Genomic DNA, 16,801 nt, shown 5'->3' on the forward strand with positions numbered 1-16,801 from the left:
GGGCAGGAAGAGTGGCCCCGGGACCATGAGGAGAGACTGGTTATATACTTGGGAGCTGAGGGAGGTAAAGTCAAGGGGAAGTTTCCAATGAGATTCTCCTATGCTAAAAAAGACTCACAGGATACTGAAGGCCTAGCTATTGTCAAGCTAAGGTTGTTTTTCCCCCTAGAAAAGTATTAGCATTAAGACAGTGGGGAGTTTTACTCTGCCAGCCTCAAGTATTTGCCAATGGGCTGCAGGTTATAAGGAAATTTAATTTTACCTGCCATTTCCTTCTGCCTTTGTTTCCCACATCGCAATGGAGGGGTATTGTTGGGGCTCCAGGAAACGGGGTCTATAGGGTTCTGGAGATTAGGCTACTGATAAGATTGCCTCTTTCTTGTAATTTACTAAGATATTTGTAAACTGATGGAGACCCAAGTCGTGCAGGACTGTGATGTCCCATCAGTTAACCATTTCTGTCCCCCTTTCCTTCGTTCTTGGGCAGCCAGGAGTGCCCGAGGAGTGTCACACATGTCCCACCTGGGGTGGGGGGTGTTTGCGGGGGTGTCAGCCTGCCTTACGCTCCCTCAGCACCGCTTCTAGTTAGCCGCCTACAGCTTCTCGGGGCCAGCTGCTGTGACCCGGGCACCCCGGGGCCTCCCTGTTCTCCACTGTCGGCTTTGCCACTCCTCTGCCTGCCTGGGAGCCTCGGCCAAGACGCAAGTCACGGTGGCTGAGTCCTTGGCTATAGCAAAGCTCTGAATAAACAGTCTTTGCTTGTTCTCATGTGGGTGGTCTTTGTTTATTCACACCCACAAGTTAGAGGTCCTTTTAAGTGCAACTGATGAAGAAAGACCTCGACCATAGTTCCATCTCACCAGGGACCTAAAGACCCAGATGGACTGGACTGCACTGGCCTGGCTGGGCGTCTACTGTGGGAAAACACTTTTCCAGGCGCTGCGGGGGCCGATAGCTAGATAGGAGGGGGGCCGCTCTGTGGATGGATGATAGGTAGATGGAGGGAGGGAGGGATGATCGGTAGGTAGGCCGTACGTGGTGTTGAAGTTCCTTCCTCCTTAGGGTCTAAGGGGGACTGCCCTCACGTTCGGGGTGGAGACGGGACGTCAAACCCTGAAGGGCATCACTGCGGAAGCGTCTCTGCCAGGAGGTTAGAACTGACTCCTTGCGTCGGGAGACGTTTATAAACATGAGAAAAGATCTCAGCGGGCACATGTCTGTGGACTGCCAACGTTAAAAGGCCAGAAGAGCCCAGATAGGTGAGGAAGGGCGGGCAGGGCCCACGGAGGGACCCAAGTAGCCCAGGGGAAGGGTCGGAAGGGGCAGTGCTCAGCGCCGGGCAGAGATGAGGCCCTCTTGAGAGCTGGCGCGGTGCACCTTGCGCACCAACTCTTTGGGGCCCTGGTCAAAGGTGGCTCCACGGTACAGCATCACCCAGCCTCCAGCTAAAGCGTCCCTGGGACCTGTCCCACGGCGTCCAGGTAGGAGGCTGGTGGGTACCAAGCCCATCCCAAGCCCCGCCCCCTCCCTCTTCCCGGGCGGCGATTGGTCGAGGTGCCCCTCCCGTTGCTATGACAGCGCCGAGAGCTTCCACTGGCTCTGCCCCTTCCCGCCTCAGACCACGCCCCCTCCCTTCCCGGGCGGCGATTGGTCGAAGTGCCCTTCCCGTTGCTATGACAGCACCCGCACGCCGCCAGTGGCTCCGCCCCGTGCTTCCCACCCTCCGCCCGCGCGGGTGGGGAGGCGGGACTGGCCGCGTCTCCTCGGCGACGGCGGACGCGGCGGTGCGAGCAGCGGTGCCTACCTCCTGGGGACGCGCTGGTGGCGGCGAGGACCCAGACGGGGACTAGGCCATGTCGGACCTGGGCTCGGAGGAGTTGGAGGAGGAGGGAGAGAATGATCTTGGGGTGAGAGCTCCGGTGGTGGGGGCTCCCCAGACGCACCCCCGGAGGAGGCCGGCCACAGCCCCCCGGCGGCCCGGCCAAGGACAGGGACGCGCTGGCCGCGCGGCCTGGAAGTTGGCGGCGAAAGGTGAAACGCGGTGACGTCTTCTTGCCGCGGCCCTTCTCGCCGCCTCCTCCCCTCTCCAGCCCGCCTCCCGTTAAAGGCAAAGATTTCCAAGTCAAAGACTCGGGAAGCCTCTTTCCTGCTGTCAGTCCAGGCAGTCTCCTTGGGGTGGGGGGGGGGTCACCCCGACTTGAAATGCTGTTCTGTGATGGAGCTTGGCCCCTCGGGGTCAAGGATGGTGAAGGCAAGCTGCTCCCTGGCAGCCTTCAAGAAATGCCCAGAAGGTCTCGGGCTCAGCGAAGGCTTCCTGTGGGTCTGGAATGCCAGGCTCTTTCTTCAGTGTGGTAGCAGCCGACCCAAGTCTCTGGCATTGCTCCCTGGCTTAGGCAGCAGAGAGGCGGCGTGCGGTGCACCTCCAGCGAAGTGCTTTTATGTACACGTGTTCACAGATTAGCCGCTCTAACCCAGAGGGCGACCGCTTCTTGGCTGACACGTTGGGAACCCCAGCCACTGTGTGTGTGTGCGCGCGCAGGGCACAGCGTTGGGATAGTTTCAGAACTAACTGAAGAGCCTGGCATCTCTGCTGGGATGGACGTGTTGGCGCCTGCGCAGCCCTGTGGGTTAGCTTGGTGCGTCTGACTCTCAGCTTCTGCCCCATTTACTGCCCAGGACTAGCGCCTGCACCACGTGGGGCCGCCTGGCCAGGTGGGAGAGCCAGAAGTGCCAGGGGTCTACATGGTGTCTGGACAGCCAGTGCTGGCCCTAAACAGCAGGACGAATCACAGTGATTGACACTCCCGAGTCCTTGTGCACGGAGGCCGAGTCTGGGACATCTCCTGACCTCCCCATGCTGGCCGGCCTCCTCCTTCATGTCTGTTTCCCCCTCCCCTTTACTGGCTTCTCAGTGAGCACTTTGAAAAAATCGCTTGTTCAGGGTCTTCTTCTGGGGGAGCCCAAACTACCACATCTGCCCAGGAAGACTTCAAGTCTGTCTCCTCAAATAGCCCTGCTGACTTATAACTTTTTAGTGCCCGTCATTGTAGCTTAAATCACAGCTGGGGTCATTTTATTTATTTATTTTTTTTTAATTTTTTAATGTTTTATTTATTTCCAGGAGAGAGAGAGAGAGAGACAGCGTGAGCAGGGGAGGGTCAGAGAGAGAGGGAGTCACAGACTGAAACAGGCTCCAGGCTCTGAGCTGGCAGTCAGCACAGAGCCCGACGCGGGGCTCGAACCCACGAACCGCGAGATCATGACCTAAGCGAAAGTCGGACGCTTAACCGACTAAGCCACCCAGGCGCCCCAGCTGGGGTCATTTTAAAGGGTTGCCCTCCTGTTCAGCCACCCCAGTGGCTCAGTAGGGGTGCACTGGGAGATCTTCTGAGTGGGGTGGGGAGAGCTTTTATAAATTTTGAATTTAGACTAATGCTGCAATAAATGTGTAAGGTCATGCATTAAATTTTTTTTAAGTTTATTTATTTTTTAGAGAGAGAGAGTGTGTGTGTGAGCAGGGGAGAGAGAGAGAGAGAGAGACAAAATCCGAAGCAGGTTCCAGGCTCTGAGCTGTCATCACAGAGCCCAACATGGGGCTCGAACTTACAAACCGTGAGATCATGACCTGAGCTGAAGTTGGAGGCTTAACCGACTGAGCCACCCAGGTGCCCCTAAGATCACGCATTTTTACCTTCCATTCTGAGGAAGGATTTCTGAGCTGGATCGTGCTGGGAAAGGGAATCTATAGCAGTGCTTGCTTCAGAAGTCCCAGTCGGGTGTTTGAACTTGTGTTGTAATATCCCTGCAGGTGCAGATCTATGTCAAATCATTCCTCTGTACCTTGGCCCTTTTACTATCTGTTATGGGCACTCTGCACTCATGGTTAAGTGTGGAGGAAGGTTTATTTTATGCAGAGTCAGAGGAAACAGGTATATTGCACACTTGTGTTAACATTTTTTTTATTGGTTTACTTTCAAGATATGTAATTATTTCCATATGAGTCTATGAGTGAAGTTCAAGTCTCTTGATAAGGAGTTCACACTTGGTAAGGAGATAAACTAAGTGGAGTTAGGGACACTTGTGACAGCTGAGCCCTATTTCCTCCTGCGTTCCCCCTGGCTGCTTCCTCTCCCACTGGAGCCTCCTGAGACCTCAAACGCCCAGGGAATCACTTGAAGCAAGAGTTGTCTTTGCATTTTAAGTCCTGGATTATTGGAGGAAGCCTCAGGGAGGGGCCTGTGTGGCTGAGGAACAATTCCACCTACATATGTTATTTCAAACATGTTTCCATAAAGAACGCAATTTGGAACACCCGGAGTTTTGTTTGTAGTGTTAAGGATTAGCATGATACCTTACAAGCTCAGAAGTTGCAGGGAGAGAGTGAGGTTTCCACCAGCGACAGGTTCTAGGTGTGTCACCTTGGACAAATGCCCCGTTGCGCCCAGGGGCTGTTGCCTACCTCACCTGTACGATGGGGCTGAGGATTGGGAGAGATTCAATGACACGCTACTTACAAAATGTTTAATATATCGTTAGTGGTGAATACATAGTAGGTGTGATGGTCATCGTTTCTTCTGCCCAGGAGTATGAAGGGGACCGGAACGAGGTTGGCGAACGGCACGGACACGGGAGAGCAAGGCTGCCCAACGGGGACACGTATGAAGGGAGCTACCAGCATGGTAAAAGGCATGGCCAGGTCAGAACTGGTGGCGTGAGTGGGTACTTATCTCTAGTGGATATTCTATGGGTGAGTATTAAATTCAGGAATGATATGAATTATGTAACCAACGTGTTTTAGGGGATCTACAAATTTAAAAACGGCGCTCGATACATTGGAGAATACGTTAAAAATAAAAAACATGGCCATGGCACTTTCATATACCCAGACGGATCAAGATATGAAGGTAAGGGGCGCCGGGTGGCTCAGTTAAGTGTCTGACTTCGGCTCAGGTCATGATCTAGGGTTCTCGAGTCTGAACCCTGCATCAGGCTCTGTGCTGACAGCTCAGAGCCTGGAGCTGCTTTGGATTCTATGTCTCCCTCTCTCTCTGCCCCTCCCCTGCTCATGCTCCATCTCTCTCTTTCTCAAAAATACATAAAAACATTAAAAAAAGATTTGAGGGTAAAATGGGCTCTCAAAGCAGATGTTTGTACTGTAGAGGTCTCCTCAGGGAATTGAACTTGTCTGTGGATCTTGAGTGGTAGGAGAGGGCTTAAAGTTCTCCAGGTCAGTCAGTCACTCAACAAACACAAGTTGTGCTCCTCTGTTCACAGGGCTGACACAGAAACCAGAAAGGCTTGATTCATGAGCTGCCCCTGTGGGAACGCTCAGACGGCACCCGACAGGTGGCGAGTGCTCAGTATGTGGCGGCCTGGGAGGTGGCGTCACCTCCCAGTGGGGATGACATGTCCTCCGGGTGCGAGCCACACCAGTCCTCCCCTGTTGCTGAATGAAGACAGAGCCCAGGAAATCTAAGGCAGCCATTCTGCCCGTGTCTGAGACCCAGGTGACGGTGCTAATGCCTCCCCGTCAGAGGGGGGGTTTCTGTCCGTTTCCTCTTTCTTGGAGGGCTTATTCCAGGAGGAGCACCATCTGCTTTTGAAATCAACTTTCAACAATTTAATTTATAGGGTTTGATTGAATTCTTTCCAAACCATTATGAACCTAATCTCATTGCCATCATGTTTTATTCTCGTGTGGATGTTAATACATGTGGAGCAACACATAAATACATAAAAAAGAGACTCAGAGTAAGAGATGGAAGGAGTTTTTAACGTGAACTTCTTTGGAAGCAGCTGTGCGTTTTTGTGTCTCCATGTGGCTTTGTCTCTTAAAGGGTGCAGGGTGTGGTCACCACTCAGAGATTTCTTCTCCGAGGTCAGAAGCTGCAACATTAATCTTAGCTCAGGGAGTGGGCAACCTTCCGGTCACAAAGGCTGTGATTCGTCATGCCTGGGCGTTGGCTGACTGCCGTCCTGAGGGACACGGAGTGGGTTCCCGCAGGCTAGCGAGTGTGCTCAGCCTCGGCCCCGGGTATGGGTGCATTTCCGGTCTCCCAGATGCTGAGCCGGGCCTGCTGGGGGCCCAGGCACGAGTGGACGCTCCCGGTTTGTGGGACCACGTGAGCAGAGGCTGGGAGGCAGGGGTGCTTGGCGGAGCAGGGGACAGGGTTGGAGGGGTGAGTGGGTGCCAGACTTTGGAGGGGCATCTGGACCACCTGGACAGACCGTGAAGTGGGGGGGGGGGCGGTGAGGGCGTGGGAAAGAGCAGGGGCTCCCGTCTCCAGCGCTGGTGCTGCTTCTGTGCTCAAGGAGCAAACGAAGGTGAAGGTGTTTAGTAATGAAGTTGCAGAGAAACGGCACGATGACTTGAGGTCAGGTTTCTGGAAGCTCTCGTGTGGCAGGAGCCGGGAGAAGACAGGACGCGTGGCCGTTGGGAGGCCTGTGGAAGAGAGCATGAGGTTGGAGCCAGAGAAACCCGGATTTTCGTTCCAGCGCCGCTGTGCAGCCTTGGGCCATGAGCATGACGTCTCTGGGTTGCAGTGCTGTCCCTGTAAACACGTGTGTTGGTTATTACACATCCAAACAAACTGGCCACTGCCCGCGCCAGTTGGCGGGGTCTCCACCAGAGTGACTCACCACCAGGGTCAGCCCCGGGCCCTCCTGCGTGCCGGGGACCTGGCAGTGGACGCAGCCAGCGCGGGAGGCCGTGACGGGGCCACATTTCAGATGGGGGTGAAGTCCTTGGAAGGGCGTTTTTGTCTTAAATGGTCTCCAATCTCCAGAGCTCCAGACCAGGGGCCCCCCAGCGTGGTGGCAGGGTGGGCGCATACGGAGAGCTTCGGAACAGGGACGGTGTGCTCCCGGCGGGGAGACCAGCCCGACCCGGGCCACCAGCCAGCCAGCCAGCCATGGAGATTTCCCTGGAGCAGAAAGGCAGCTGGGAAAACTCCAGCTGACAAGATCGGGAATGATGGGAAGCACAGGATCTGGGGTAGAAAAGCTTTAAGATGCAAGGTGCACACGTAAACCAACAAACAGCAATGCAGTTTCTCAGTGGCCTGCAAGGGAGCCTGCGTCAGGGTGTGAAGGACGCGCTCCAGGAGCCACCCTTCCCTTCCTTAGCTCCTTCCCTCTGCGCCGTTTACTGAGGCCTGGTCACTGTCAGCGGGGCTGGGTCCCCAATGGGTAAACTAGGACCTTAAAAAACTTTTTTTAAGTTACAAAAATTTTTTTAAATGCTTATTTAGTTTTGAGAGACAGAGAGAAACAGAGTGCGAGCTGGGGCGGGGCAGAGAGAGAGGGAGACACAGAATTGGAAGCAGCTCCAGGCTCTGAGCTGTCAGCACGGATCCTGACTCAGGACTCAAACCCACGAACCATGAGATCATGACCTGAGCCGAAATCAAGGGTCGAACACCCACGTGCCCCTAAACTGGGACTTTATATAACAAGCTTCCTCACCAGATCTCACTGGCTTGAAATTTGGTTTGCAAGTTAATTCTCTTCTTGAACATTGCCTGTAAAGTGTTTAATACACATTTCTTGCCACGCTGCCCTGGAGACCGGCCCTCAGGGCCAGGAGAAAAGGCAGGAATTGCTTGTCGATTGTGGTCTTTTGCTGGGAAGAAACTGAAGAAGGTCTTGGCCCCGGGGCCGTGCGCAGTGGGTCCTTGAGCGCTCACACAAGCCAGCGCTGCGCACGCGTCCCCCGCTCCGTGCACGGTCCAACCTTGGCCACAGCGCGGATTCTTACATCACAGAAATTGGCGTGGGCTACACGTCTGCCCGCCTCCTCCTCCTCTTCCTGCTTCTTCTTTCCCCATTTTATTTTATTTTATTAAAATATTTTCTTCAACGTTTGTTTTTGAGAAACAGAGTGCAAGAAGGGAAAGGGCAGAGAGAGAGGGAGGGAGACAGAATCAGAAGCAGCTCTAGGTTCTGAGCTGTCAGCACGGAGCCCAATATGGGGCTTGAACCCACGAACTGTGTGATCATGAACCAAGCCGAAGTCGGATGCTTAACCGACTGAGCCACCCAGGCGCCCCCTTCCTTCATCTTTTAAACTGGTGATTTACAAGGACACAATTGTCCCTTAAAAACTCAGCCAAGTGCAGATGCCTGGGTGACTCAGGTTAAGCGTCTGACTCTTGATTTCTGCTCAGGACATGATTCTCACGGTTTGTGAGTTCGAGCCCCGTGTCAGGCTCTGTGCTTACAGCGTGGAGCCTGCTTGGGATTCTCTCCCTCCCTTTCTGTCTGCTCCTCCCCTGTTCATGCTCTCTCTCAAAAAATAAATAACTTAAAAATTAAAAAAAAAAAAATCCGGACAAGTCCTCTGAGACTTCTGCACACTCTGTCTATCCTCATGGCTATGTTACGTGCAAACCCCCGTGTCTACTGAATTATTTCAGTCTCAGGATCCTCCATTCCTTCTGCTCGTGTGGTTCCTGAGCCTGGTGGCTGCTTCCCGAAAGCACGGTTCTTTCTGCTGCTCTCCGGTGTCTGCCTCCTGCCCAGACGGGACAGGCCCTCCCCGACGGGCTCTGTCGCTAGTACAGCAGCTGGTCCGTCTCACAGAGTCTCAGGGCCTGTGGGACGGACAGAGAAAACGCATCCAAGTTCCTCATGTAGATTTGCTGTTGGTGGTGGTGAATGTGGGGTTTATTCGTGCAAACACGTATTTGTGTGGACGATCGACATATTCGAGGCATGTGAATTCTTCCTCTTTGTGTGGAAGCAGGTCCAGTTTTCCTGTAGTTCAGAAGCTTATACAAGTTTTGAGGGCTAAATTTAAGAAAAAGAACATAAGGGGTGCCTGGGTGGCTTAGTCGGCTAAGCGTCTGACTTTTCACGGTTCGTGGGTTCGAGCCCCGCGTCGGGCTCTGTGCTGACTGCCAGCTCAGAGCCTGGAGCCTGTTTCAGTCTGTGACTCCCTCTCTCTCTGACCCTCCCCTGCTCACGCTGTCTCTCTCTCTGTCTCCTAGAAATAAATAAAACATTAAAAAAAAAAGAACATAAAATTGACATAAAAGTGAATTTTTATTTGTAATGAGAAATCAAAATAAGTTAAAAATTTTTAAATGCTGTGAACATTATAAAATCTGAGGAAGTAATATATGAATTTTTAATTTTTATTTAACTTTTATTTTATAATTTTTATTTACTATTGTTATTCTTTTAATATAATTTATTGTTAAATTGGCTTACATACAACATCCAGTGCTCATGCCCACAAGTGCCCTCCATGCCCATCACCCCCTTCCCCTCCCCCCCANGCTGCACCAGTTTGTGTTCCCACCAACAGTGCAAGAGGCTTCCCATTTCTCAAGTTCATGTCTGCTGTGCCTGTAGCATGCCTTTTCCTTACTTTTCTAGCAAACAATGGAATGTCTATCTGACAACAATTTTGTAATAACATTTTCTAAAGAGAAAATAGAGAATTCTATGTCCTGTCTTTGATCAAAAATCGATAAAAATTAGCTTTCTGAAAAAAGTATTCACTGTCTAGAGAAGAGTCACTGAGCTTAACTTGTCACTAGCAATGCCGAGTGAGTCTTCAGGATACTTGTCGACTTTGGAAATCTCTGTTAGGTTTCTTTCATCCGTGGGCTGGAAGGTTTGAGGACGTTGTGAATTTCCCAGGGCAGGAATCAATCTTCAAGAATTGGCAACATTCACTAACTACTCCGCTGCGGTCATTCCGGCAGGGGTCTTGCGAATTTTATGCTATCTTTGCCAATTCCAGTATTTCTTACCAAGTCAGCAGGAAATGGGCAGGAGCCTGCACGGAGGTGAGTCGGCAGGGACAATTAGTGATGGAAGAGTCCTTGCACAGACACTGGTTGGTAAAGGGGCGGCGTTACCTCGCAGGGCGCTGGCCCACAGGCGGGGCGCCCGCACGCCCAGGCTCGGAGCGGGTGCTGGAGCCTGAGGAGGAGGGAGGCGGGGGATGGCACCAGAGGGTTGTTCCTGGATCGGTGAACCCGTGCAGGCAGAGGGAGGGTGGAGCTGGGACTGCTGGGGGCCGGGCGGACCAAACCCTGGTTTGAATCCCGGCCGTGCCACTGAGCGACTGTGATACCTGCTGTCGGCGCGCACGGGTGGCCATGGCCCACGTGGGTGCACCTGCCCAGGCCTGCACGCAATGAGACCTGACTCCACTTCCCTTAACCACGCCGTCCAGCCGGAGGGGCAAGGGGCGGCGGGGCGTCACGGTGGGAGGTGAAGGTGGCAGCGGGTGAGGCTGTCCTTCCCTTCTCAGCCGGTCTGCTTTTGTGTCGTCCCTTGCAGGGGAGTGGATGGATGACCACAGACACGGCCACGGCGTGTACTACTATGTCAACAACGACACGTACACGGGAGAGTGGTTTGCTCACCAGAGGTGCGCCTCCCCCAGCTCTGTAGTCTGACTTACGTAATGAGAACGTGATGACGCCTTAGTAAGAAGCAGGGTCACGACCAAAGCCCGTTAGCCAGCTCTTGCCAGGCAGTTCAAACCCTTCACGGCTTTAAGGTGGGCACGCCAGGTGACACATTCCGGGGCGGGCGCCAGACATGTGGTCTTTCACTCGAGAGCCCCGGGGACAAGGAGGGCACAGAAGAACCCTCCTGGGGACAGAGCCACAGCTCCGGGGAGCGCTGCCTCTTCCCCGCGTGAAGCGGCGCACCTGCGGGAAGGTCCTCGCCATCCAGGAGGTGACACCCCTCCCACGCGTGGGCACACAGGGCCGGAGCCTGCTTTGACGGGGCGCAGGCAGAGAAGCCAAATATAGGCCACGTCCGACTTCAACGTCTGTCTTAGAAACCTGGGCGGGCTTTCGTGATGTCGGAACAAAATAAATTGTGCGCTCTGTCTTCACCAGGCACGGGCAAGGCACCTACTTCTACGCAGAGACGGGCAGTAAGTATGTAGGTACCTGGGTGAGCGGACAGCAGGAGGGCGCGGCCGAGCTCATCCACCTGAACCACAGGTACCAGGGCAAGTTCTTGAACAAAAACGTAAGTCAATGGGCGGCACCGTGTGCTGATCACACACACACTAGCCTCCTGCCCCCCGTCTGTGAACTATGTGAAGGAAGGACACTGAAAACCCAGGAATCCTCCCGCCCCTCCAAATACAGGAAGTGGGCAGCTCTACCCCTTCCCCAGCCTCTGATGACTACGGAGGGCAGTGTGGACAGGGGCAGAGTAGAGAGGGAAGTCCTCACGCTCCCCCATCAGTGATCTGTCCAATCGATATAACATCCTCCTCCCTCTCATTTATGCTCCCCGTCACGGGTAGATCAGACATGGAACATTCCCTGTGGTTGAGCATGTGGGTGTTTTGACTTTCTTTGCCCTGGGAGGCCCGGGGCCGGGGCCCTGGGGAGACAGCTTCCTTTCTGCAGACTAGCCCACCCACCCTGGGCGTGGCCTCAGGTGTGATGCTGTCCAGTCTGCTGTGCTCATGACTGGTCATTTCTGTCTGCAGGGCTCTGTGGTCTTGCCCGAGGCTGGTGGGGATGCAGAGAAACCCCCGATAACTTAGCACCCACCACACTGACATCATTCGTGGCTTTGAGCAGGCGTTGGGCAGAGACTTTCCCTGAAGGAAGAGTTTCCCGAGCAAATGAAAGGTGTTAGAAGTTGACTGATTAGAGTTAGAATATTTAACTGATTTAAATGAGTTGCCTCAGACTCTCTTAAAACCGTTTTCGTTTCCATAGAATTCATGCCCTAATTACAGACTTTACTTTTTTTTATTAAAATTTTTTTTTTAAATGTTTATTCATTTTTGAGAGATGTAGCATGAGCAGGGGAGGGTCAGAGAGAGAGGGAGACACAGAATCCAAAATGGGCTCCAGGCTCTGAGCTGTCAGCACAGATCCCGATGTGGGGCTGGAACCCATGAACCGTGAGATCATGACCTGAGCCAAAGTCGGACGCTTAACTGACTGAGCCACCCAGGCGCCCCCAGATTCTACTTTTAAGTGTTTATAAAACAGCACATTTTCCCCCAAATATATATGCTGCATATGTAATTCCCAGTAAAATTCGCATGGGATACTTTTTGGCATGGGAAGGTATGTGGGGGAAAGAGAAGTTGACAGAAGTTACTCAGGAAGAGTTGGTGACTGCAGGGAGCCAGACTAACCTGGAGAACAGGAGCTTTGTTCTGCTAGGTAGTGAAAGTTTGCTAGTAACACACACGTTTAGCCGACCCTTGAACGGTGTGTGGTCAGGGGCGCTGACCCCCACACAGTGGAAGATCCATAGATAGCTTTTGACTCTCCCCAAACTACTAATAGCCTGGTTTCGGCTGGATGCCATACCAGTGACATAAATAGTCGATTAACACACACTTTGTATGTGGTAGGTATTACACACTGTATTCTTACAATACGGTGAGCTAGAGGAAAGGACATGTTATTAAGAAAAAGGAAGAGAAAGTACATTTACAGCACCGTATTGTATTTATTGAAAAATATCTGCATACGAGTGGACTCACACAGTCCAAACCCGTGTTATTGAAGGGTCAGCTGTCCATTGCAGACACGTGGCCTGAGCTCCAGCCTCCAGCCCTCCCTTCTCCCCCCAGCTTCTTCTCCCAAGGCCGTGTGACCGCCCCCTACGTCTTTCTGTGCAGCCCACATGCACACACTCACATCTGGCTCAAGGGCTGTCCTTACATATGTGGGATGGCGTATCAGGACACGAAAACATGCACGTTTGTGCATTTGGGGATATCTGTGTAGGTCAGACCCCGTAATCGCTGAGTTTACAAATATTGGCACTTTAAATTGTGATCAGTGCTGGCAACTTCCCTGCCAAGCTGTGCCAGTTTGCACTCCTGCCAACAGCAGCCTTTAACTTCTTTGCAAACCCGACGGGTAAAAAAATACTATCGCGTTGTTTTAATGCTTTTCCCCAATTCCTAGTGAGGTCCAGCATCCTTACACACTTTTGCTACTGGTTTGACTTTTCCTCAGAGAATGACCTGTTCAAATCCTCGCCGGCAAATTGTTAAAACAAATTTAAATCTGTGGTAAATAAAACCGAGATACCAGGATGGAGAAATAGAGATCAGCGACGTGGATTAGAGTCGAGGGGCAGATTCAAGTGCCGATGGTAACTTGAAAAGGGCGTCATTTTCAAGTCCGTGAGGACCTGATGGAGAGAAGTGAAAAAATGGTCCCAGGAGGACTTGATAACCATCGGGGGCGGGGGGGGCGGGGAATCACGGTTCCTCCTTCAGCATTGGATGAAGACACGTGAGAATAGGAAGAAAGGTTTAGGCATGAACAAAGTCACAGATAGAAAAAAAATAGGCGAATGTTTATTATCTTTGAAATGAGGAAAGAGGACTCTCTAAACAGAAGTAGAAAGGAAAACCCAGTAGATCTGGTTGATAAAAATAACCCCCTATTGATTAGAATGCACTGTAAAGAAAATTGAAGAGATACACGGCCAATAGGTTAGAGTATTCGCAACATTAATATAAATACATAGCACTTATTTCCATCAATGTGATTTAAATGGTCCAAAATGTGAAAAAAATTCAACCCTACTGATAGCTTAAAGATGTGACTTAATGATGCGATCCAGTTTTTATAAGTTAAAAAAATGTAAACATAGAACAAAATGTTAATGCCCAGGAAAAAAACAAGAGTTTGACAAGGAGCTCTTAAGTGCTACTGTGAAAGGGATATTATCGAAGCCTCATTCTGGTCAATATATTTAAAGAAATGTGTGTCTACATCTTTTGTGTGTAAATATGTACACAGTGTATGTGTGTGAGTGCGTGCGTGTGCTGCTGCCCAGAAATTCCACTTCTGACAACTTCCCCGAGGGAAATGTCAAGAGTGGATATAAGATGTGACCTTGCACATGTTTCCTGCGATGGCCTTTGGCCAAGGATAGTATCAGCACACCAAGTATTAGCAGTAGTACATGGATGAAATAGGTTATAATAATTCTTTTTTAAAATAATTTTTAATGTTTATTTATTTTTGAGAGAAAGAGACAGAGCATGAGCAGGGGAGGGGCAGAGAGAGAGGGAGACACAGAATCTGAAACAGGCTCCAGGCTCTGAGCTGTCAGCACAGAGCCCGACGCGGGGCTCGAACCCACGAACCGTGAGAACATGACCGGAGCCGAAGTCAGATGCTTGACCGACTGAGCCACCCAGGCGCCTCTTAATAATTCTTAAAGAAAATACCAGGTTGACAATGGGTTATGGAAGAAGAGTTGTAAATAGGCGATTCGTTTCTGATCCAATTTTTATGTCGAAAAATCTGGCGCTAAGTTTGTAAAGACGATCGCAGTATTACCAGTGCATCTGTCTCTAGCTGGTTTGCCTGTGGGCGTCAGCTCGGTGAAATTTTTGTAAGAAATTCATGATTTTCATAAAGATAAAATGAACCTTTAAGTACCAAACTGACAGGTCCTATACTTGGCAATTCCATTAGCCATGAGTTCATAAAGGCTTTCTTTGACCCGCATTGGACTTCCTGCTTCGTGACTTTGGGCAGGTTTTCCAGGGGGTGCGAGGAGGCGTTTCCGCAGCATGTGCGCTCGGCGTTGGGTGGTGGTGAACACTGAGTGAGACATTCTCCCTTTCCCTTTGCTCGTAGCCCATCGGGCCGGGAAAGTACGTGTTCGATATCGGATGTGAACAGCACGGGGAGTACCATCTGACAGATACGGTACGTGGCTGACTGCATCTCGTTTCTATATCCGCGGGCGACAGAGCTGGCCCGGGCCATGGACCGAGGACCCGACCAGGCTGGATGGGAGTGGCGCCAGCAGTCCGAGTCCTTCACGCCGTCCATCTCCTTCTCTGCCGGCTTTGGTTTAGACCCGAATTGCCAGGACTGAGCGGTATCACTGCACGGAGCTCTGTCAGGAGGAGCCGGATGGCCCCGAGTTGGGGGGCTGTGGACGGCATCAGGCTCCAGGGGTGACGCCTGGAACGGGTGGCTGCGGTCCCCCCAAACCCATCCAGCAGTTTTGTCCATTTGTTCGTCTCCGGTACTCACAGTAACGCTAACACAACCTGGGTTTTCCTTGGTTAATGCCAAGAAGTTCGACCATGTTGCTACAAAACAGCCCCCTCCCCACGCCCCAGCATCGTTTCGCCTGGATCCCAGGTCGGGTCATCTGAGCGAGAGGGGCTCCCAGAAGCCGAGGTGCCTACCAGCAAGGAGAGGAATTTGTCGCCCCCACGGGACACAGCCCCCTGCATTTAAGTCCACACAGAGCCCCACCCTCCCCCCACCCCGTGGTCAAGAAGTGTGAACACAGTTAATTGCTGTGTTGTTAGATCACGACAGTGACATGGCGAGGGCTTGCTGGGCTCGCCCGGGGCTGGAAGGCTCGTACCTTCTTCCTGGAGGAACCCGTCAGCGGAACTCATTACCCTGCCCCCACTGCCCCCCGAAACTGGCCTTTATGGTCTCATGAGTGGCTGCACAGTTATTTTGATTTGTGAAGCAATAAACACTAAACCAGCAGAGTAGTGGGTTTTCGTGGGTCCAGGGAGAAGTTCTTAGGGGTCAGGGCCTCAGGATGCAGAGGGGAAAGCAGGAAGGGCATGATGCCGCTAAGGGGGAGAGATGAAGCCACGGGCCCCCAGGCTGCTCCTGCCCAGGGACAAGCCCGTGTCCAAGCGCCCTATGCTTTCTGGGATGGTGACTGGGGCTGTGACGAAGCGGAGAAACCTGAGTGTCACGGTGCGTGCAGGACACGACCCGGCGGGCTCGTCCCGGGCCCGCAGCGTGGGCCTTGCCTGGGAGTGACGCAGGTGACCCAGCCCCGCCCTGACGTCCGGGGTGCAGCCGCTCTGAGCTGCGTCTTCACGGCTCCTCCGCTGATGCTGGGGCACATCCCCTGGCCACACGCCGTGGGGGACGGAGCACAGAAGTTTTGAAACCAACCCCTCTACTCTGAGTGACTCCGCGGAAGTAGTAGGCAGGTGTCTGCCACTCTTTGTCATAGGCACGCTCCTCTCTGTGACAGGGATGCTTTCCACACTTGTGGGCTGATACTCAGATCTTTGGAATTTCGTGATGGCTGCGAAGCTGGGGAGGAGCTGGTGGCTTGGCCGGGTGTGCACATGCCGGCCGCTGACCAGTGTCGGGATTACGCGCTCTTACGAGAGGTCCCACGATTAGAGGTGATCGACTCTCGCTCTGCTTTCGCAGAATTCCATTCCCCCCCCAGAATCCCTGATTCTAGAGCTTTCAATGGCTAAGCCCTTCCACGGTTTATGGTCATCTTAGGACCCTGGCTGCCCTTTTCTTACAGCCGAGCTGCCTTGTCACACATAAGGGACCTGAGCGCCGGACGGTGTGGCCGAGTGTACGGGAAGGCTCCCCGGGTCTGGGCTGCTTCCCAGCTGCTCCAGGAGTGTGGGGATGTCGGCTCTGGGAGCTGTTCTCGGAATGCGTGGGGCCCCCCAGACCCGCCCTCAAGCTCAGATCACTCCGGGGACGGCGGGCTGTCAGGCCGACCACAGAGCCGCGCAGGGACAACGCCCGAATGCCCCTCACTGTGAACATCCCACAGCGAGTTCACATGGTAATTTTACATTTTTAAACCTAAAATAGGATAGAGGAGAAGAGGAGGAGGAGGAGGAGGTGACGGTGGTGGCCGTCACCCCAAAATGGAAGGCCACCAAAATCACAGAACTGGCTCTGTGGACGCCGACCCTCCCCGAGGAGCAGCCGCCTGCGGACGGGGCGGGCCAGGAGGAGGCCCCGGGAACCGAGGGTACGGGGTGCGGGGGAGGGCGCCTCCCCTCTGTGGGCCGGCGGCCGGC

General features: G+C 52.9%; 1 protein-coding gene across 1 annotated transcript in view; it reads left to right on the forward strand.

The window, feature by feature from the left end:
- Nucleotides 1-1,734: 1,734 nt before the first annotated feature.
- Nucleotides 1,735-16,801, forward strand: part of RSPH1 (radial spoke head component 1) — an 18,164-nt gene continuing 3,097 nt past the window's right edge. The window contains exons 1-7 of the mRNA XM_077755338.1: nt 1,735-1,907; nt 4,583-4,696; nt 4,799-4,904; nt 10,294-10,384; nt 10,866-11,001; nt 14,616-14,687; nt 16,590-16,752. Coding sequence (XP_077611464.1) covers nt 1,854-1,907; nt 4,583-4,696; nt 4,799-4,904; nt 10,294-10,384; nt 10,866-11,001; nt 14,616-14,687; nt 16,590-16,752 — 736 coding nt within the window. The 5' untranslated portion in view covers nt 1,735-1,853. The remainder of the gene's footprint in view (nt 1,908-4,582; nt 4,697-4,798; nt 4,905-10,293; nt 10,385-10,865; nt 11,002-14,615; nt 14,688-16,589; nt 16,753-16,801) is intronic.

Source organism: Crocuta crocuta, unplaced genomic scaffold, assembly GCF_008692635.1.
Source record: "Crocuta crocuta isolate KB4526 unplaced genomic scaffold, BGI_CrCroc_1.0 scaffold675, whole genome shotgun sequence".
Taxonomy (NCBI): Eukaryota; Metazoa; Chordata; class Mammalia; order Carnivora; family Hyaenidae; genus Crocuta; species Crocuta crocuta.